Source organism: Aethina tumida, chromosome 1, assembly GCF_024364675.1.
Source record: "Aethina tumida isolate Nest 87 chromosome 1, icAetTumi1.1, whole genome shotgun sequence".
In the NCBI taxonomy this organism is placed as follows: domain Eukaryota; kingdom Metazoa; phylum Arthropoda; class Insecta; order Coleoptera; family Nitidulidae; genus Aethina; species Aethina tumida.
In genome coordinates, this window is record NC_065435.1 from 73914614 (window position 1) to 73937158 (window position 22545).

At 34.4% G+C, this 22545-nt stretch overlaps 5 protein-coding genes across 5 annotated transcripts; 3 read left to right on the forward strand and 2 right to left on the reverse strand.

Moving 5' to 3' along the window:
• Positions 1 to 424: 424 nt before the first annotated feature.
• LOC109604126 (chromosome transmission fidelity protein 18 homolog) lies at positions 425 to 21920 on the forward strand. The gene is made up of 10 exons (XM_020020658.2): positions 425 to 540; positions 591 to 1228; positions 1282 to 1603; positions 1662 to 2046; positions 2103 to 2458; positions 2509 to 2732; positions 4337 to 4613; positions 4670 to 4884; positions 21189 to 21243; positions 21786 to 21920. The coding sequence occupies exons 1-10, from the start codon at positions 462 to 464 to the stop codon at positions 21887 to 21889; spliced, it is 2655 nt and encodes an 884-aa protein (XP_019876217.2). The 5' UTR covers positions 425 to 461; the 3' UTR covers positions 21890 to 21920.
• On the reverse strand, positions 8512 to 9219 carry LOC126266457 (zonadhesin-like). Its single transcript, XM_049970448.1, has 2 exons — positions 9103 to 9219; positions 8512 to 9049 (listed from the first exon to the last, which is right to left on the reverse strand). The coding sequence occupies exons 1-2, from the start codon at positions 9140 to 9142 to the stop codon at positions 8574 to 8576; spliced, it is 516 nt and encodes a 171-aa protein (XP_049826405.1). The 5' UTR covers positions 9143 to 9219; the 3' UTR covers positions 8512 to 8573.
• LOC126266458 (zonadhesin-like) lies at positions 9934 to 10562 on the forward strand. The gene is made up of 2 exons (XM_049970449.1): positions 9934 to 10020; positions 10073 to 10562. Exons 1-2 carry the CDS (start codon positions 9981 to 9983, stop codon positions 10465 to 10467), a joined length of 435 nt encoding a protein of 144 aa, XP_049826406.1. The 5' UTR covers positions 9934 to 9980; the 3' UTR covers positions 10468 to 10562.
• Positions 11460 to 12023, reverse strand: LOC126266459 (zonadhesin-like). The gene is made up of 2 exons (XM_049970450.1): positions 11973 to 12023; positions 11460 to 11920 (listed from the first exon to the last, which is right to left on the reverse strand). The coding sequence occupies exons 1-2, from the start codon at positions 12010 to 12012 to the stop codon at positions 11526 to 11528; spliced, it is 435 nt and encodes a 144-aa protein (XP_049826407.1). The 5' UTR covers positions 12013 to 12023; the 3' UTR covers positions 11460 to 11525.
• LOC109604137 (uncharacterized) lies at positions 12334 to 12925 on the forward strand. The gene is made up of 2 exons (XM_020020668.2): positions 12334 to 12406; positions 12464 to 12925. The coding sequence occupies exons 1-2, from the start codon at positions 12370 to 12372 to the stop codon at positions 12874 to 12876; spliced, it is 450 nt and encodes a 149-aa protein (XP_019876227.1). The 5' UTR covers positions 12334 to 12369; the 3' UTR covers positions 12877 to 12925.
• Positions 21921 to 22545: the final 625 nt, after the last annotated feature.

Genomic DNA, 22545 nt, shown 5'->3' on the forward strand with positions numbered 1-22545 from the left:
CGAAACGTTAAGCAATTTACAGAAGTTCAACTAATAACTAATAGATGTCACTTCAAGAAACTTTCTATATTTACATATGATGTGTAAAATTCAATATACAAGTATTAATTAGAAAATGTTTTCTTCTATGTAACTATATAACTGATTTTTTAATTAAAATATGTCTGCAAACGTATTCATAATTTAATTATCTAGATGTCTCTATAAAATTTATAAACAATTTTTAGAATCATCTTACAGTAATTCATATAATATAATTCAGAAGTTCAGCTATTAGTTACTAGATGTCATGATAACAATATTTCACATTTTTTATGTGATGTATTTGAACTACCTCTTGAGTATAAATGTTCTACCGAATAATTTATTTTAACTACCAAATGTCAATTTTGACATAAAATTTGGCGGGAATAGTTTCCCAAAATATTAACTCGTTTAGAAAGAAACAAATAAACCTAAAAATGAGTGAATTTCCGACCGAAGATGAGGAATTTGAGCTTATGTATGGCGATGAATACGATCTTATAAAACAACAAGAAGGTAAACTACCAAAGACTGAACAAAGTAAAAGTTCACGCTGTATTTTTTAGATTTTGATGATGAACCACCACAAGTTGTAAGATCTCGAAGGAGTTTAGATTTTAACACTCCTTCAACATCAAAACAATGCCAAAAGGAAAATACGAATCCAAATGTTTCTCAAGTATCTTTAGAAGATATAGAAGATATAGATAATGGCCCTTTAATAATCAATCCGACTCCAAAAGATCAAACTATTGGCGAAATAGAAGCCATATCAGCCAGTAAAGAACAATCACTTCCTTCTGGAAGTAATAAGAGAAGGATTGAAGATGTTTTTGGTGACATTGATGATATTATGTTTGAAGAACAGATGAAGAAAAAGAAGAAAAACCCAAAAGAAGAGGAACAGGAGTTAATAGATGAGATTTTGTATTTAAGAAGAATTAATAAGAAGGAAAGTGAACAAATTTTAAACAGTAAAGATTATACTAACTACAGCAAGGAAAGGGACAGAAGGAATATCAGTTATACAGTGCCCAACTATTCATTTATTGGTATTACCAGATATGACAGAGAAAGGATTTATATCAGATTTCATTCTGAAAAATTTGAAGTAGAAGAAACTCAAAGAATGTTGGAGGAAAGCAACAAAGGTAGTATTTTAGGAGCAAATTCTAAAAAAATTTGGGAAGGTGCAAGAAAATTGGTATGTTTGTGTATAACTTATTGAAATTTATATTTTGAATTTGTTGTTTTAAGTTAGAAGAAAAAGAACAAGCAACAGAAGAAATTATTGTCCAAGCACCAACAGTTCATAAAGAAGACAGTTTGTGGGTAGATTTATTCAAACCAAAGAAATATTTGGAGCTTTTGAGTGAAGAGAGCATAAACCGAGCAATGCTTAAATGGATAAAATTGTGGGATAAAATTGTTTTCAATAGAAGACCAAAAGTAAAACCACAACCAGCAGCTGAACCTGCCAAACATAAATTTTTCAAACACAACAATCCCATCATGACTTTGGATGAAACTGGAAGACCCAATCAGAAAGTTGCCTTGTTATGTGGGCCACCTGGTTTAGGTACAAATTAAAACAGTCTCAGTCAATTAGGTGTCTCTCATTGTTTATTTTTTCACAGGCAAAACAACTTTGGCACATATGGTGGCAAAACACGCTGGTTACAATGTATACGAGATAAACGCATCGGACGATCGCAGTTTGGATGCATTCAAAACCGCTCTAGAGAACGCAACGCAGATGCGTTCACTCGTCGATCTCGACAAACGTCCGAATTGTGTTGTTTTCGACGAAATAGACGGAGCTCCATCCGCATCTATAGACTTTTTGGTTAAATTTATACAAGGAACCGCTCCGGTGAAAGGCAAGAAGGGGGCAAAAGATAAAAAACAGAGTTTGTTGAGGCGACCTATTATTTGTATCTGTAATGATGCATACGCCCCTGCTTTAAGACCACTTAAACAGATTGCTTATATTGTTAATTTTCCCCACACCTCTAGTGTCAGGTAAAAAAAACATAATTTTAAAAATATTGAGTTGTAATTGATGAATTATTTTATAGGTTGGCGGAGCGTTTAATGGAGATTTCCAAAAAGCAAAGCCTACCAACAAATTTAACCGCAATGTTGGCGCTTGCGGAAAAGTCCCAAAATGATATCAGATCGTGTTTGTCAGTTTTGCAATTTTACAAAGCCCAGAATAAACCCGTAAATCTGTCGGATGTTTATAAATCGAGCGTAGGCCAGAAGGATATGCAAAAGGGCTTGTTCGCAGTTTGGGACGATATTTTCCGAATTAAAAAACCGAAGATTTTGCCAGGTCAGGAAGATGCGCAGAGGGAATTTAATTTAGGAACGAGGATGGAGAAAATTGTTCAAACTGTTTCTTCATTTGGCGATTACGAACGCCTCATACAAGGTTCAATGTGATCACAATTACATAATTTTTTATTAATACAAGTTTTATAGGTGTGTTTGAAAATTATCCAACTTTAAAATTCAAGGATCACAATTTACGTGGCACCAGCATCACGCAGGATTGGTTCACATTCACAGACCTACTGATTAAACAGATTCAAAGCCAACAAAACTATTCGCTCGCCACTTACCTTCCATACGGTTTTGTTCAATGGCACTTCGTTTTCTCGACGTTTGGCGCCCCCAAACTGACTTACCCCAGTCAGAGTTACGAGGTAATTTCTTTCGCACTGGCCCCGACAAATTACCGTTTCGCTATTCGATGATGCGCCGAGTCGCGATTCATTATTCACGACGTCATTAACGGTGACCAAATAAAAAACGACGTCTTTCAATTTTTGTGTATGTATGCTCTGCAAATGAGAATTTTTGCGACTGTTCAAGCAGTTTATTTGCATCGTTCAGAACAATGTTTTAGCAAGTGATTTTTTAATGTCAACTAAGTGAGACATGCGCATCCACCATAATTCACACGTATACTGCCTAGTTATTAATAATGCTGTGTGATTTTAAGTGCATTTTTCAGATTTCCAATAAAACATAGAGTCGCAGAGGGGCGGCCACGAGTAATAATTAATGGAGCTTGATTGTCGGCCGTAATTACAGAAGCCGGCATCCTTTTAAAGAAATGAAAACGTATTAAAAAAGCACGCGTCCCAAGATTTATTTACTTTGTTAGGCGACAGACTTTTCTCCCTCAACGTCGCTCTTATGGTTTTTTCAGTTTTCGGGGCGGTGGAAAAGGGTTCGGTTTCAAGTGGATGTTTGTAATGATGTTATTGTTTTCTGGGGGAGATTTTTCTCGATAAAAAATTCATCGCGACATTTTCGGTCATTAATAAATCAATAAAGAAACTAAATTGTCATTTCCAATGTAGGTAAGTTATTAGACATGGAGTTTGTTTATGGTAACATCAGAATAACTTGGAATTATCTAAACTGGCAGTTTAAACTAGGCTTTTAATATAAGATGCTGAAAGGAGTTGTTTTGTTAAAAATTTCTAAGACATTTTTAGAGTATTACAAAAAGTTGGCCTTGCATCCAATTGCATCATAGGATTCTAATCAGCCTTAAACACCCGACCATCGTCGGACAAAGACGCGGTGTTTGCTCTAGTAATGAAAATGCGCCACGTCGCATGCATAATGGATGGCGGCCGTATTGAAAATTGCCAGTCTTTGGACGCTGTTTAACGACGTTATCAGCCCGGACTTCGTTCCCCATCACTAATGTATGCATGGAGCTCATCAGCGCCGGGCGAAAGGATGCGGTGGAGCAAATATCGCATTTCGCGCGGACAAAATCAACTTTTCATTCGGGGGACGCGCGCCACAAGAGCCCATTTAGGAAATGAAAACACGGTCAACAGCCGGTTCTGAGGGCTGCCCTCTGGTTATTCACCGAGAAAGGGGCCGGTTTTTTTTTACTTTTTACTTTTTTTCAAAATGTGCACTATTAATGAAGTTTTAACGCAAGTTTTGCCGCGGGTAACATTTGTGATAAGGGGATTAATCAATCCGAGAAAGTGTCTACATAAATTACGGCCGGAACAGAGAGAACGGGAAGTAACGCGGCCGTCAAAAACGGAGAAATATCGCCCCGGTCGTAATTTACATAATGTATCCCGGCGCGTTTTAAAGTCGCAGCAGCCATCGGAAAGAAATCGGATATCTGTAGTCCCGACGACCCCTTGTTTCGCCGTCCCCGTTAAATAACTTATGGGACGAAAAATACACCCTTTTTATCGTCCGTCCTCGGGAAAAAATCAAACACTAATAATCCACTAGGGTGAAACTGATACATTTTATGATTTTTCAGGCGAAAGTCAAGTCGGACAGAACGAAATCCTTAGTGCAGGGTATGCTGAAGGGGATGGTGCCTCAAGTCAAGGCTTTTTGTCAAAAGAAAGCTTTAATACTGGACATACTACCTACGATGGCTAGAATTATTCTTCCCCCTCTTCGCCCGGTGAACTTCCAACTATTCACTCCAGCTGAAAAGGTACATCTGGAAAGAGTCACTGCTATTATGGCTGATTACAACTTGAACTACATCCAAGAGCGGAACGCTGAAGGAAATTATGTTTATAATCTTGGTTAGCTATACCTTTTATATTTAACCTGTGCAATTTAATTATTTTTGTAATTTTAGATCCGGATATAAATGAGTTGGTGATTTTTGATAAAGAGGACAGCAACATCCGACAGTTACCATATTCGAACAGACAGCTGATCTCACAATCCATAGAGAAGTACAAAATGATGCGATTCGAGAAATCCGACAAACAAACAAAGGAAAAAACAAACAACCTTCCCAATCATCTTCAAACTTTGCAGATCAAGAAAATCAAGACTAAAACGTCACCGGTAAGTATACGGTTACATTTATTAATTGCGGGATTGTAACAGAATAAGGCTTGAATCAAAAGTGTTAATTCTTCCTGGACGCCCCGTGGCGGTTTCCACTTAAGGAGACTCAGAGTTTGACCGGACGCGATGCGAAGAGCGATGGTCCTCGGTTTCCTTCCGGGCGCAAAAGTGCATGGGCGGAGCGCCGGCCACCCTCCATAAACATATCCGAAAAACGGATCCATTCCCGTTCTTGGATAATTAATTTTCCTTCCACACTTATCGCGGGTCTCGTTCCGTTTGATTCGTGTTCGGGCAATTAAAAGCTTTAATCTGTGATCGTAATGTAAACAGGTTAGAACAAACAATATCATATTGTAACGGTGGTTGGTGTCCGAACCCTTTGAACAAACAGGGGCGTAACATTTATAATAGCGCCTTGTTACACCGGGTTGTTTGTTGAGGGTTACACGACGATAATCGGTAACGTGACGCAAAAATATGGCGTAAAATCCATAACGACAACGTCGGGATGATCCGGCACCGGGTATTATTGCCCGGAGCCGCTTTATCTCCGAAAGCTTGTTCCGTTTCCTTCGCATTTCGAGTAAATTAAAACAGTAAATAATGTTAAACAATAAAATGATCCGATGTTTTTCCCGGTTCGTTGTGTGGGAGGGAATGAATTTCATTGTGTGGATAGAGATAAGACGTTGGGATCATTCTGCTTCCCCCACGATTGTTTCAAAGGATCCACGCCAACTGGTCAGTTTAATTTCAAATAAATGTTATTATGAAATATTATTCTATATAACGTGCTTTTTTGAAAACAATTGAGAAACTATTCTACTCTTTATGGATAAATTTAAATCCGGTAATATAACTAAGTTAGTGTTTCAGTGATGATTCTAGAAATTGTTGATTGAGGCAAAAAATATTTATATAAGTACGATATTGTGAAAAATTGTGAGTGTTCTTTTATAAAAGAAAAGTAAGTATTATACTATTTACATTTAATTTTACATGGAGGAATTAATACAAGGTATATTTAAAATATTGACAATGTTGCTGTCTATTATAATTAAAAAATGAATCTCTGTTTATTATTTTATTTATATTTTTATACAATGTGTTCCATTTAAGATGGAAATATCTTTGTAACTTTTTTTATTTATTTATAATAGTTCAAAATAAACAATAAACCAATGTATACATATGATTTTCTATACAAGGTGTTTCACAACTTATCCGAAAAATTTTAATCACATACTCATTGTTACAAAAAAAATATAATAGAACAACAGGAAACGAGATAAAAAATAATTCAATCCATCTATAAAAACTGTTCGAAATTGTTCCCACTGATTTGAATGCGAGCTTTGGTCCGCCGAATCTAATTTTAGCACACCTTCTATACTGGGTGTTTCGCAAGTTATCCGACAAATTTTAACCACATACTCACTGTTGAATAAGTAGTCGACATATTTTTTTAATGGACTTATGTAACAGTGGCGAAAATTTATCGGATAAGTTGCGAAACACCCTGTATAATCCCAATAAAATCTATTTTAACAATTTTTACTGTCACTAAATGGCAAAAATTGATTAGGGAATTTTTCATAAAAAACATATTACATATTCATTTATTGATATGTTTCTTTTGATCAACTAAATCATACCATAAAGGGGTAAAAATACCTGAGAATATTAGTGACACCAACAACTTCAATTTTATGTGTTACATGATATTTAATAATAGCATGACTCAGTTATACATTTTTAAAAATATTTTAATTGTGGGAACTAATGACTTAATCGCTAGTATATATTGTCAGATATTTTTAATACTGTGTTCCATGAGTTGATAGAAGAAATTACAAGAATTTTTAACTCTTATCATAAGTTGTTTTTAAGGATACCAAATTAAATGGGTACTTATTTTTTTCCACAAATTGTTCTCTAATCAATTTTTTCTCGTTTCATTTTATTCTAAAAATTATTATAATTTCCATTTTACGTAACCATAGTGTCAATATATTTTAAAATTTATTTTCATTATACAGTGTGGTCGTAAAAATCCTACTTCTATAATAACTTTCAAACGAAGATTGACATGTACCAAATTGGTCATTTGAAAGTTTAATGTCTATTCAACGCTACTTTGCTGGCTAAAATTTGATGAATAAATATCATGTTTACTTAGAAATTGTTGATGTGCTTATAATATTTATCAGATAAAGAAGTTTTTATTACCTTAGTATATATTTTTTATATTTATATATAATATTGCAAAATTATACAATTTAATTTTTATTATAACTCTTATTAATTTTAATGTACCTTGTATTAAATATTAATTAAATTTTAATATCGTTTAATATAATTTTTCAAAATTTTAATACATATTGTTCTCCGTTTATACAAAATTTATTGTGTAAAATTGGATTGTAACAATTTATAAATAAAATTATTTAAACATTTTATGTTGTTGAGGAGTTTTCATTGTTCCGTTCGGTCCGCCGAGTGAATCAAGTATCTGCCTAACGATCCAAATAAAAGAGTTGTAGACTCGGCAAATGGAATCTGCCGCTTATCCGGGGTAAGTAGGTGGTGGGTGGCCGCCTCTCCATTACGACTTCCGCCCGCTCTCCTTAACGTCTTTAGGATGCGCTCCTCAGTGTTTCTACCCCCCGTTAAATTAATTCCCCCGGCCGACACACACGTTTCGGTTTTGTAAAATTAAACGCGTCGTTTTTGCCCAAAAATCAAAACAAAGATCGAATAAAGATGAATCGATGCAGCGGACAGTTTCCGGCGTGATGCGATACGAGTTCCGGGGTTTCCGGTTCAGTTTCGAAAAAGTGTCTCGGTATATCATGGACTCTGTTGCCGCGCCATTTAACTGAATAATCGCGCTTTTTGAGCGGCTGCATGTCTCACACGGAAATTGGTTGAAACTGTTTTAGTGAATCTGTTAAGAAAAACCGTGATAATATTTAAACTACAATGTCAGGTGTTTTTTTATTGTTATTAATCGCATATTTTCTTAGAATATATTGAAAACTTATGTGTTTTATAACATAATCTCTCCATTAAAACATAATCCGGATTAATAAGTGCCGATTATCGAACACTTGAAACAAAAAAAATCGTATAACAATACCATAAACTTTATGGGCCGTCAATAAACAACAAACAGATTGAATTTGAAACGGCCCTTTGTCCTGGCAAAATCGAACCGCCAGCTCGATTTACCCGGGGTGGTATGTGTTAACACCGGCCAAATTGCTTCCCTAGACCTAATGGACTTTTTCGCCCCGGCACAAAGAACGGCAGGAAGACCGGTCGGCCGGAAATGAAATAACTTTTAAGGCGACGACGCTCCAAGTTTCGTTTTTATTATCGCATTTTCTCGGACTCTTTTTGAAAATCGGCTAGCGGAAACCGACTCCGATCTGCATTTCTATGGTCCGCAATCCGATTCGCTGGCTCCACTTTTAACCCCATACAAATCCTAAAGTGGTTATTTATTGCTTAAGTCAATAATATTTCTTTCATGAAAACGTTTCGTTTAACTTGAAATTTATTTTTTCCGTACATTTTTATATGGTATTTATAAGAATGAATAATAATGAAACGAAGAAATATGTTCACATGCTTTTTATTTATACAAATTAACAATTGAAGAGAATTAAAATATTAAGCGTTTAAACGGTCAAGATGTTGCTTTCAACGGTCTTGTAGTAGACCAAAGAGATCAACTCGTTGACGAAAGCAAGATCGAAGCAAACATCGTCATCGGTGACGGAAACAATCTGGGCAAATGCATCATCTACAGCTGGCAATGGTTTGGTTTCTGGAGTGATGATTGGTTTGGTTCCTGGAACTACGATGTCTTCAATAGGCACTGGTTTAGTTTCTGGGATGATGATTGGTTTGGTTTCCGGAACTACGATGTCTTCAATAGGCACTGGTTTAGTTTCTGGGACGATGATTGGTCTGGTTTCTGGAATAACGGGAAGAACACCTGGTAAGACGGAGGTCTCTGGAGTTTCGATTTCGGCTGGTTTGGTTTCTGGACGAATGTTGATCACTCCTGGAAGGATCTGTGGGATTTGGACTCCTTCCTCTCTGGTCACAGAGGAGAAGACATCTCTGGATTTGATGACGTTGCAGAGCAAGCCTATATTTTGAATATGTCATTATTGGAAAATGTTGTTTAAACTGTTTGCTTACCTGGAGCGAAAAGGAGGACAATCAAAGCGTAAGATTTCATTGCGATAGTTGTTCAGAACAAGCAATTGAACTAATGATTTCCTACTTCGAACTGGTGCTTTTTATACTTGATTATCACGTTTATCGCAATGTATATTATGTTTTATGAGTTTGGTATAAATCCTTGCAATAAATTAGTAAATAAATTACTTTATTACAATTAATAATCATTTATCATAATTGAACGGAAAAATTTATTTGTATTGTTTATTTTGTTTCAATACTTCGTAGTTTTCTTCTGAATAAATTTAACATAATTTAGGAATAAATAAATATACACTTGAAGACATGATATGTGAACAAACCAAACAAACAATTCAGTGAGGGCGATGCGGAGACACGCGTGTGCCGCACGCTCCGGCACTCGTGCCTAATGAGCTGAGAGCACCGAAAACGGTCCGTCATTGTGCGAATTTAATTGCCCCCGTTATATCGCCATTTATACAAACCTCCCCCCAACGGTCCCCGCAGAACGACGAACGGCACCGTATTGTCCCATAAATCGTCGCCGGGTTCGGTCAGCATAATTTTCTAATTGCCCGGGCGCAACGGGAATGTTTCGATAATTGCGAACTATACGGCGGCAGTAATGCAATGATAAGAACACATGTGGCGCTTTTCCGGTAATTGATATCCGGGAATTTGATGTCTTGCGCAACCCACAACCCTTTGTTGTGGGGTTGGCTTTTACAAGGCAGTAAAGTTTAATTGTCATATTTAAATTAGAAGCAAAATCCAATTGATAAGACAATAAAAAGATTAGAAGCGTCTACAATTTAATATATAAACGGTTAATTGTGTGCCGATAATTATCAGATTTACTTCGAAAGTCAGTCAAGATGAAATTCGCAGCTTTCATTGTTCTCATCGCCGCCCCAGGTAAATTAATATTTAATAATTATAAATTTGGAAACATTTAGTTTTTCTCTAGGCTTTCTCTGTAGTGTAAGCAACTCCAGAGACATTTTCGCCTCTGTGACCGTTCAAGAACAACCATCCATCTTGCCAGGAGTCTTCCCAATTGTGCCAGAAACCAAACCAGCCGTTGTCGACCCATGCGAAACTATTGTCCCAGAAACTAAACCAGTACCAATTGAAGACGTTGTCGTCCCAGAAACCAAACCCATACATGTACTTCCCATTGAAGTCATTGAAGCACCCGAAGAGAAACCATCCGTCACTCCAGAATTGAGACCATTGCCCGCTGTTGATGTTGCCAACCCAGTCACTGTTTACAGTGACAGAGTCTGCGTCAACGCCAATTATGTAAAGGGATTGTTGGCACAAATCATCGCCCAAAATGAAAACAACAAGATCACCCACTAAGGTTTTCCAGTTCAAAATCTAATTCCAAATTCAAAAAAAAGAAAAAAAAAGCGATATGTACTTTTATTATTAATAAACATTAATCATTGACTTCAGTTATCTTATCTTTTTTGTAACAAATACTGTAACTGAATGGATGATAAAATAAACTTCCATGTGAACTCCATTAAGTCCATTATACATCGGACAATTAAAAGGATATCGAGCCGCTATTCATATTGAAATCGCACGCCCATTACGGGCATGGAGGCGAATTGCGACTATCGGATGGGGGCCATTCATCATTGGCGCCGTCCACTTGCCCGATTTATTATTTATCGTCGGGTCCTAGAGTGGTTTTATTGGGTTTTTGCGGCCCGCACGACCGCTAGAGGGAAGGAGGACTATCAATTAGACTCTTTTTTAAGTGGTTTGATGTGCTGAAACGTCTGGGAGTGACTTGAATGAATTTTTGGTTTACTGCACACAAAGAAAGTTTATTGTCATTGTTTTTATTATTTTTTCAATTGATACTTAATGTCAAATAAGCTGACTTCAAAGAAGTTTCAAGTTTTTTTATGAGTTTTATCGTATTATTTACATACATAAGTTTTATTGGTTACATATACATTAACAAGGCTAATACATAAAAATTGTTTCATTTTGGTACCGTAACTTTTTATTTTAATTATGTGAATAAGAATTTAATCTTCTATTAAAATAGATAAATGTTTCTAATTTATAAATTGTTAATAATCTCTTAAAAAATATCGAATTACGTACTGTTATAAAAATATTTTTATATAATAAAAAATTTATTTCTCTGTATGGTGTAGAAAAAATGTATTATCATTGTCTTTCATTTATTTGTAAAATCGATATTTCATTTAGTAAGTTTTATTAATTTTGTATGTGATAAAAATAACTTAATGTTTTAATTGTTTATACTAGAATTGTATCTTTTATTATCCTTTTAAAGGATATTTAATTTTATAATAAATAAAATTAAACTATTCAATTAAGTAATTTTATTTGATAACGCATGTTTCTTAATATTTTAATAACCGGTATATTCCATCTTAATGGGTGATTTTGTTGTTTTCGTTTTGGGCCATAATTTGTGCCAACAATCCCTTTACATAATTGGCGTTAACACAGACTCTGTCACTGTAAACAGTGACTGGGTTGGCAACATCAACAGCGGGCAATGGTCTCAATTCTGGAGTGACGGATGGTTTCTCTTCGGGTGCTTCAATGACTTCAATGGGAAGTACATGTATGGGTTTGGTTTCTGGGACGATAACGTCTTCAATTGGTACCGGTTTAGTTTCTGGGACAATAGTTTCGCATGGATCGACAACGGCTGGTTTGGTTTCTGGCACGATTGGAAAGACTCCTGGCAAGATAGATGGTTTTTCTTCAACGGTCACAGAGGCGAAAACGTCCCTGGAGTTGCTTACGCTACAGAGGAAGCCTAGTGAAAAATAAAATGTTTGTAAATTTAAAAATTTTAATTGCTAATTTACCTGGAGCGGCGATGAGGACAATGAAAGCTGCGTATTTCATCTTGACTAATACTTGATAGTATCAAACTGATACTCTCAACCAATATTTCGTGTGCTTTTATATTGTGAGTTATCTCTTTATTTTATTACTTTTATTTGTCGGCTCTTATCTTGCTTATAAATTCATAAAATATAATATTTTATAGTATACTTAAAATATTTAAAGAATTGTAAAATGCATTTTTTCAATTTGATACATATTTAAATTAATCCTCCAAATAAACTACAGACATGCAATAAATAAAATAATTGACTCAATAAAATTATTATAAAATAATAAAATAGATAACTTTTTAACACCTATAAAAGGCAGAAAGTTTTGATAAAAAGTATCAGTTATATTTCTTCAACCTACAAAATGAAATCCTTCGCTTTGATTGTCCTGTTGGCTCCAGGTAAGTAAAAAATTCAATAACTTATTGAAATAATCCAATAATAATCCATAAATTTAGGCTTGCTCTGCAACGTCATTAAATCCAGAGATATTTTCTCAACTGTGACCAAAGATGCAGTGCATACTCCACAGATCCTTCCAGGAGTAATTAACATCCGCCCAGAAACCAAACCAGCTGTTCTTCCCGTTATTCCAGAAACCAGACCAATCATCATCCCAGAAACTAAACCAGTGCCTATTGAAGACATCGTAGTTCCGGAAACCAAACCAATCATCATCCCAGAAACTAAACCAGTGCCTATTGAAGACATAGTAGTTCCGGAAACCAAACCATTGCCAGCTGTAGAAGATGCATTTGCCCAGATTGTTTCCGTCACCGACGATGATGTCTGCTTCGATCTTGCTTTCGTCAACGAACTGATATCGTTGGTCTACTATAGAACCGTTGAAGGAAACATCTTGACTTTCTAAATGATTAAATTACCTATTGTATGAAAATAAACATTAATAATACGCAATATTTCTGTATTTTAATTAATCAAAATATTTATATGTATCTATGCAGATAGTAGAGAAACTGACGTCCCCATCTGGATTTTGAAAGAAACGTCTTGGCGACAGAGACAGTAAATTTTTACCCCGTAGTGGGATTCCCTACTCTCAGAGATAATGCGCTCTGCTAGTGCGCTCTGTCACTCAATATAAATTAATCTTTGCGAATGTATTAGTAACTCTCCATATGTATTTGGATGTAGATCGAGTTCTTAGGATGCATCGTTTAAACAGTGTAACTGTGTTTAAATTTGCAATCTGTAAAAATAAATATTTTTTGAGGGTAAATCAAAAATGAAAATGAGTATTCTAAATAAAAATGTATTTCAAGAATTAAATAAATACATAAGATGTTCGAAAACGTTTCCATATTCAGTGAACAATACCACAACCTGTGATAAAAATTCACCGACTCGTCTGCGGAGATGAATCGCATGATATACGCGACAAAACCAAATTATCCCCTTATTAACTTATTGTTTTAATTGTTTATACAAGAATTTTATTTTTATCTTTTAATAAACATAATGGTTGTTCTTTCCAAGGCATATTTAAATATTATATTAAATAAAATCTAACTATTCAATTAAGGGTTTCTATTTGACCAGCGTAACTTAATGGGTAATCTTGTTGTTTTCGTTCTGGGCGAGGATTTGGGCCAACAGTCCCTTGACGTAATTGGCGTTGACGCACATTTTATCGGTGTAAACGGTAACTGGATTGGCAACATCAACAGCAGGCAATGATGGTGATGGATTCCTCTTCTTCGGAATCTTCGTTGATTTCAATGGGAAGTACACGTACATGTATGGGTTTGGTCTCTGGAACGACATCTTCTATTGGTACTGGTTTCCTTTCTGGTAATATGGTTTCGCATGGGTCGACAACGGCTGGTTTGGTTTCTGGCACGATTGGGATGACTCCTGACAATATGGATGGCTGTTCTTGAATGGTCACAGAGGCGAAAATATCTCTGGAGTTACTTACACTACAGAGAAAGCCTAGAGAAAAATTAAATGTTTGCAAGTTTATAATTATTAAATGGTAATTTAACTGGAACGGGAATGAGGACAATGAAAGCTGAGACTTTCATTTTGACTGATAGATAAATTGATCAAATCAAACCGATACTTTCACACAATATTTCGTTGCTTTTATATTGTTAATTATCTCTTTATTTGCTTCTAACTAAGAAATTCGTAAAATATACTACTTTATAGAATATTTAAAACTATTTGTATATTCTAGAATGTTTTTCTTAATATGATACAACATTTAATTTAATCCTTCAAATAAACTAGAGACGTGCAATAAACCCAATTGATTCAATAAAATTAATACAAAACTATAAAATTGATAACAATTTTAACGACCATAAAAGACATATAATTTTGATGAAAGTTATCAGTTATTTCTCAAATTTCAAGATGAAATCCTTTGTTTTGATCGTCCTTCTCTTCACTCCAGGTAAGTTTAAAACACAATTTATGAGTAATTCTAGAACAATAATACTAGGAACATTTAGGCTTGCCCTGCAGCGTCATCAAATCCAGAGACACCTTTTCGTTTGTTATCAAAGAGGAAAGAGTCCGCCCAAAAACCAAACCAGTTGAACCCACAGATCTCTGTACTGCCTAGTGTATTCCCAATAATTCAATAAACCAGACCAATCGTCATACCAGAGACAGAGAACAATCGCTGTTGAAGAAACAGGGCCCATCATCATTCCTGAAACTAAACCTGTCCCTATTGAAGACATCGTGGTTCCAGAAACCAAACCAATCATCACTCCAGAAACCAAACCATTGCCAGCTGTAGAAGATACATTTGCCCAGATTATTTCCGTTACCGATGACGATGTCTGCTTCGATCTTGCTTTCGTTAACGAGCTGATATCATTGGTCTTCTACAGAACCACTGAAGGGGACATCTTGACTTTCTAAATGCTTAAATTACATATTGTGTAAATAACATGCAATAAATTTAAATTAAATAAACATAAAAATACACAATACTTCTGTATTCTAAATTTTCAAAATATTTATATAAAGAAAATATATGAAAATAGATTTTAATGTAAAATTTATGTTTTTAATTTAAGTAAGTAAAGTTAACATTGTTTTAAATAATATCTTAAAAAATTTCTAGTCAAAAATCATTATCGCTGGTTTGGAAAAACTTATTTTATGTCACAGAAATCATCATTAATTATTATCAATTATTATTTTTCTGAATTGATTCTTGTTAAATGAGATGACTTTAAAAATATTTTAGGTCATTTTAAAATTATTTAATTCATTTGAGTTTTATCAGTTTATTATATGCATTTGAAACTTCATAAATAAGATTTGAAAATAAAGTTAATGTTTATAATTTATAAATTGTTAATAATATCTTAAAAAATATCGAATTACGTACTGTTATAAAAATATTTTTTGTAAAAAACTTATTTAACTGTATAGAGTACGGTGTCATCATTGCCTTTTATAATTTTTTAAAATTGATATCTTATTTTAATAATTTTATTATTTTTATATGTGATAATAATATTATAATTTATTGTTTTAAATGTTTATACAAGAATTGTATCTTATATTAAAATATAATGTTAGTCTTTCTTTCTACTATATTAAATAATATCAAACTATTCAATTAAATGTTTCTATTTAATAATCGTAACTTTCCTAGTATTTATTTTCATCTTAATGGGTAATCTTGTTATTTTCATTCTGGGCGATAATTTGTGCCACCAATCCCTTTACATAATTGGCATTAACACAGACTCTGTCACTGTAAACAGTCACTGGGTTCGCAATATCAACAGCTGGCAATGGTCTCAATCCTGGGGTGATAGATGGTTCTTCGGGGACATCGATGATTTCAATTGGAAGTACATGTATGGGTTTGGTTTCTGGAACAACGACGTCTTCAATTGGTACTGGTTTAGTTTCTGGTACGATGGTTTCGCATGGGTCGACAACGGCTGGCTTGGTTTCCGGGATTATTGGGAAGACTCCTGGCAAGATGGACGGTTGTTCTTGAACGGTCACAGAGGCGAAAATGTCTCTAGAATTGCTTACACTACAGAGAAAGCCTAGAGAAAAACTAAATGTTTGCAAGTTTACAATTATTAACTGTTTATTTACCTGGGGCGACGATGAGGACAATGAATGCTGAGAATTTCATCTTGACTGACGATTAATTGATGAAATCAAACTGATGCTTTTAAACAGTATTTCGTTGCTTTTATATTGTTAGTTATCTTTTTATTTTAATACTATTATTTGTCGGCACGTATCTAGCTTATAAATTCATTAAAATACGATTGAATAGAATCCGTAATAATATTTAAAAATTCCAGAGTGCTTTCTTAATTTGATACAAACTTTAATCCATCAAATATACTACACACATGTAGTAAACCCAATTGATTCAATAAAATTAATACAAAACCATAAAATTGATAAAATTTTTAACGACTATAAAATACAGAAAGTTTTGATGAAAATTGTCAGTTATTTCTCAAATTTCAAGATGAAATCCCTTGCGTTGATTGTCCTTCTCTTGGCTCCAGGTAAGTTTTAAAAACAATTTATTAATAATTCTAAAACTATAATACTTGTAAAATTTAGGCTTGCTTTGCCGCGTTATCAAATCAAGGGACACTTTCTCCTCTGTAACCAAAGAGGAAGCAGTCCAAATCCCGCAGATCCTTCCAGGGGTGATTAACATCCGCCCAGAAACCAAACCAGCTAAAATTGAAGACCCACAGATCTCTGTATTGCCTGCTGTATTCCCAATAATTGCAGAAACCAGACCAATCGTCATCCCAGAGACTAGACCAATCGCTATTGAAGATTTTGTAGTACCAAAAACAAGACCCATCATCATTCCTGAAACTAAACCAATCCCTATTGAAGAAATCGTGGTTCCGGAAACTAAACCAATTATCACTCCAGAAACCAAACCATTGCCAACTGTAGAAGATGTATTTGCCCAGATTATTTCCGTTACCGACGACGATGTCTGCTTTGATCTTGCTTTTGTCAACGAGCTGATATCATTGGTCTACTACAGAACCGTTGAAGGAAACATCTTGACTATCTAAATACTTAAATTACATACTGTATAAATAACATGTAATAAACTTATATTAAATAAATATCAAAAATACAGAATACTTCTGCATTTTAATTTTTCGAAATATACATAGTATAAAAGAAAATATTTGAAAATAGTCTTTGATGTAAATTTCTGTTTTTAGTTTAAGTATAAATTGTTTAATATAATAATCTTAAAAATTTCTAGTTTGAAATCATTCTAGAAAAGTATTTACATACGTTAGGTTTGGAAAAGCTTATTTGACTTTACACATTTTAAATTATTATTATTATTATTATTATTATTATTATTATTATTATTATTATTATTGAATTGATACTTAATGTCAAATAAGATGATTTTAAAAAAGTTTTAGATCTCTTTAAAAATCATTTAATTCGTATGAGTTTTTTTACATTATTATATGCCTATGACTGTTCATAAGTAAGATTTAAAAATAAATTTTAATGTAAAATTAATGTTTCTAATTTATAAATTGTTAATAATATCTTAAAAATATTGAATTACGTACTGTTATAAAAATATTTTTATATTATAAAAACTTATTTCAGTGTTTGATGTAGAAACAATGTATAATCATTGTCTTAAATTATTTTGTAAAATCGATGAATTGTTTAGTATGTTTTATTATTTTTATGTGATAAAAATAATTTATTGTTTTAATTGTGTATACAAGAATTGTATCTTTTATTAAAACATAATGTTAGTCTTTCTAAAGGATATTTAAATATTATATTAAATAAAATCAAACTATTCAGTTAGGGTTTTTATTTAATGATCGTAACTTTCTGAATATACATTTTCATCTTAATGAGTAATCTTATTGTTTTCATTCTGGGCGATAATTTGTGCCAACAATCCCTTTACATAATTGGCGTTAACACAGACTCTGTCACTGTAAACAGTGACTGGGTTGGCAACATCAACAGCGGGCAATGGTCTCAATTCTGGAGTGACGGATGGTTTCTCTTCGGGTGCTTCAATGACTTCAATGGGAAGTACATGTATGGGTTTGGTTTCTGGAACAACGACGTCTTCAATTGGTACTGGTTTAGTTTCTGGTACGATGGTTTCGCATGGGTCGACAACGGCTGACTTGGTTTCCGGGATGATTGGGAAGACTCCTGGCAAGATGGACGGTTGTTCTTGAACGGTCACAGAGGCGAAAATGTCTCTAGAATTGCTTACACTACAGAGAAAGCCTAGAGAAAAACTAAATGTTTGCAAGTTTACAATTATTAACTGTTTATTTACCTGGGGCGGCAATGAGGATAATGAATGCTGAGAATTTCATCTTGTCTGACGATTAATTGATGAAATCAAACTGATGCTTTCAAACAGCATTTCGTTGCTTTTATATTGTTAGTTATCTTTTTATTTTATTACTATTATTTGTCGGTACGTATCTAGCTTATAAATTAATAAAAAATACGATTGAATAGAATCCGTAGTAATATTTAAAAATTCCAGAGTGCTTTCTTAATTTGATACAAACTTTAATTTAATCCATCAAATATACTACACACGTGTAGTAAACCTAATTGATTCAATAAAATTAATACAAAATCATAAAATTGATAAAATTTTTAACGACTATAAAAGACAGAAAGTTTTGATGAAAATTATCAGTTATTTCTCAATCTTCAAGATGAAATCCTTCGCGTTGATCGTCCTTCTCTTCGCTCCAGGTAAGTTTTAAAAACAATTTATTAATAATTCTAGAACTATAATACTTGTAAAATTTAGGCTTGCTCTGCAGCATCATCAAATCCAGAGACACCTTCTCCTCTGTAACCAAAGAGGAAGGAGTCCAAATCCCGCAGATCCTTCCGGGAGTGATCAATATTCGTCCAGAAACCAAACCAGCTGAAATTGAAAACACACAGATCTCTGTATTGCCTGGTGTATTCCCAGTAATTCCAGAAACCAGACCAATCGTCATCCCAGAGACTAGACCAATCGCTATTGAAAATGTTGTAGTACCAGAAACAAGACCCATCATCACTCCTGAAACTAAACCAGTCGCTATTGACGACGTCGTAATACCGGAAACCAGACCAATCATCATTCCAGAAACCAAACCATCGCCAGCTGTTGATGATGCCATTGCCCAGATTGTTTCCGTCACCGATGACGATGTTTGCTTTGATCTTGCCTTCGTCAACGAGTTAATTTCATTGGTGTACTACAGGACCGTCGAAGGAAACATCTTAACTGTTTAAAAATTTAATATTTTAATTTTCTCTTACTTTCATTTTGGTAAATAAAAGTTATGTGAACATATATATTTGTTTGATTACTCATTATTATAAAAACTAAATACAAATATAGAGAAAAAAGGTCTGGTCTGGTCTAATTATTTCAACAGCCATTTGGCAGTCAGAGTGCACAACAAGCCTGGTTTTCAGAAAAACAAGATCCTCAAAAGCGTCGGGTTTAGTTTGAGGGATGATAATTGCTCTGCTAGAGCAATCGGTTTTGTTTCTGATTTAAGAATGTTGATGGACTGGAACGAGCCTCTGGTGATAACACTTCAGAACCAACCTAAATAAATAAACGAGGACAGTTATAAATAAAAATTAACGAAATATACAAAAGATATGGAACCAAAAAAACAATAAAGAAATAGATCTTTGGGCTAATGCAGTAAACTTACCATTTTACTAATCATTAATCTTTTTTATAATTCTATCGCGTTTTTTCGTATAAGTAATAATAATAATATTTGGTTATATTATTATTATTATTACTTACTTATTAATTATTATTCATCACAATACTTTTTCGCAAAATTGATAGTATACAACATTCCTAGATTACAAGAGTAAATAAAATAATAATCTATTAATACCTTAATTGATTGTAAAAAATGTAATCAAAATACAATAAATATATTCAACAGATTTTATAGATAATATTATGTGTGAATGTCAATAAAATTTCTCCTATAAAACTGGTTAAAATTGTGTGGAGTCCATCATTGGGTCACAAAATGTCAAATAAGATGAACTTTTGTTTTGATCGTCGTTTTCTTTGCTCCAGGTAAGTGAATACTAAAATATGATATTATCTATCACTCTGCCAACAACTTATGTAAAATTTAGGATTGCTCTGTAACATCATCATATCCATAGATACCCCCTGTAATCAAGGAGAAAAAAGACTCGCAACGACTATTAACGACATCGCAGTATCGGAAACAAGACCAATTATCATCCCAGAAACCAAACCGTCATCAACTATTGAAGATGTCATTGCTTTTGACAACGAGCTGATTTCTCTGGTTTATTAGAGAACTATTAAAGGAAACAACTTAACTTTCTAAATAAAATACGTTTTAATTAAATCAATAAAATTAACGTTTCGCAAGTGTTTGAATTTTTGGTCCATTACCTGGCAATCATTAAAGCAAGTGAATCAGTTATAAGCAACACTACATTTCAAAAACAATCAGATCCGCCTATTAACAAATAATAATAATAAAAACGAGTCCCAAACCCGATAAAATTTATGAGCGCGTCCAAAGTTCGTTCTACTTTCCGTTATGACTTCGGCAACGCGCAAACTGATCCTTATGGTCGATTCGAATAAAGTCGCGGGTAACAAAATAAAAAACAATAAGCCGGCGTCTGCGATGGAAGCCGGCGGTGCGGGGGGAAAATCCATTTAGAGGTAAGCAGTGGAAATAAAGGAGAGTGTCTGGCGGCGTAAAGAAAACTAATATCTCAATAGAGCGGAATCCAACTAGAGACGGCTAATGCTGTTCGGAAACGATATCACCGCTCTAATGAAAGATGACCCGGCTAGATTGCGGGCTCAGACCCAAGAACCACCCCGACGAAATGGGAAAATAACTAAAACCCTGTTTTATCCCCGACGCACAGTTCAATCCCGTGAATTTCGCACAGTGCGACAGAAGGATTTTGTGAAATAAAAACTTATGCAATTATCGGAAAGGGGTCCGTTTATTTTGACAAATGATGTTGCTCAACCCAATATAATAAGCCCATAATTTTTCCTAAAAGGAACGAAGATTAATCGTGCTATATGTGTTTTTTTTATATTGGCAAATGAATCAGTTATTAATTTTGTTTTTTTTTTCATTTTAGGGTGTGCAAAAAGATTTCTTTGGCAGAGTGATGAAACAATATTCCAGCTCTAACGGTAAGAGAAATAGCATAAAAATCTTGTTAGCAGGTTCATTATCGTTTTATCGAGTGATTCCACGTTAATCAAAACTGAAATTAGCCAAGATCCAGTCGTCAAATAGTTACACAATATAATTGTCGAGGGTTGTAGGATAGCAAATTGCCCGAATTACACCCCCTGGTTTCATTTTAAGGGCGGAACACGGAGTCGGATAATGGAAATTTCGCGGATTAATAGTCAATTACGGTGGTGCAAATTAAGGCAAGTGCGAGCCGTCTGGCGCGGGCCCGCGGCCGCCAATCCGACCAGAAAACAAACAGCGGGATCATAATAGGCAATAAAGCAATTGCAAACAATGTGATAATCGGCCCGGCCACGACTAGAGCTGGGATTTCTCTCGCGGCGTCCAATTACCGACCTCGTTTTCCTCGTTTTCGGCCGTGTAATTGGCTGATGGATTCGTATGTGCCGTTTCTACCAATTTATCGCCGATCCAAATCGAAATTTCAATCGTTTCGCCATCACACCACAATGATTTTTTGTTTTAATTTTAACAGATTCGAGTGCCCAAACCATCTGCGACAACGACATTTGGTACCAGTACAAGGAGGGCCACAACAACGCCGTCAAAAAAGGCATAAAAATCTCAACTTTGTTATAATTTATTACTATTAAACAGTTTTGAAACTTCACCATTGTTTTATTTGCACCCCTTTCCTCATTCACCATAAACAAAAGTAGCAAACCAAGATATACAACCCTTTGTTATTTGTATCTTATATATAAGAGGGGCACAGATGTTCACAAAACAATTTCGAAAAGAAAACAGTGATATACGCCCCGAGAACAATTACAATTACAGTCCTGATAAGTGCGGCAAAGAGTCTGCTTTCCTAAGAAACTGGGAAATTTATCGTTTTAGTTTGCCCAGTTTAAGTAGATTGCAATCGTACAAATTCCCTCTTCTAATGCACCATTAGCGGGTATTACTTTTAAGCCACCATAAATTTTACATGCAGGGCGCAAATATGTGCGCCCGCTTTTCTTACTAATTTGTTTCTGCGTTTCCCGTGGTCGAATGTTGAAAAATACCTAGGAAAAGTTTGGGGTAGATTTTTTAACCATCACATGATGAGTTTTGATTCGTTAAAAGCGATTCCCATCAACCATGATTGTTATGGATACAAATTGGTGCGCGGCAATCAGTTAATAACAATAAATTCGCACCCCGGAACCACCGCACACTCCCGGATTTAATGTGAATAATGATACCGTAATGTCGGCAATAAATTACATCACGGCTCCGGCTAATTGTTG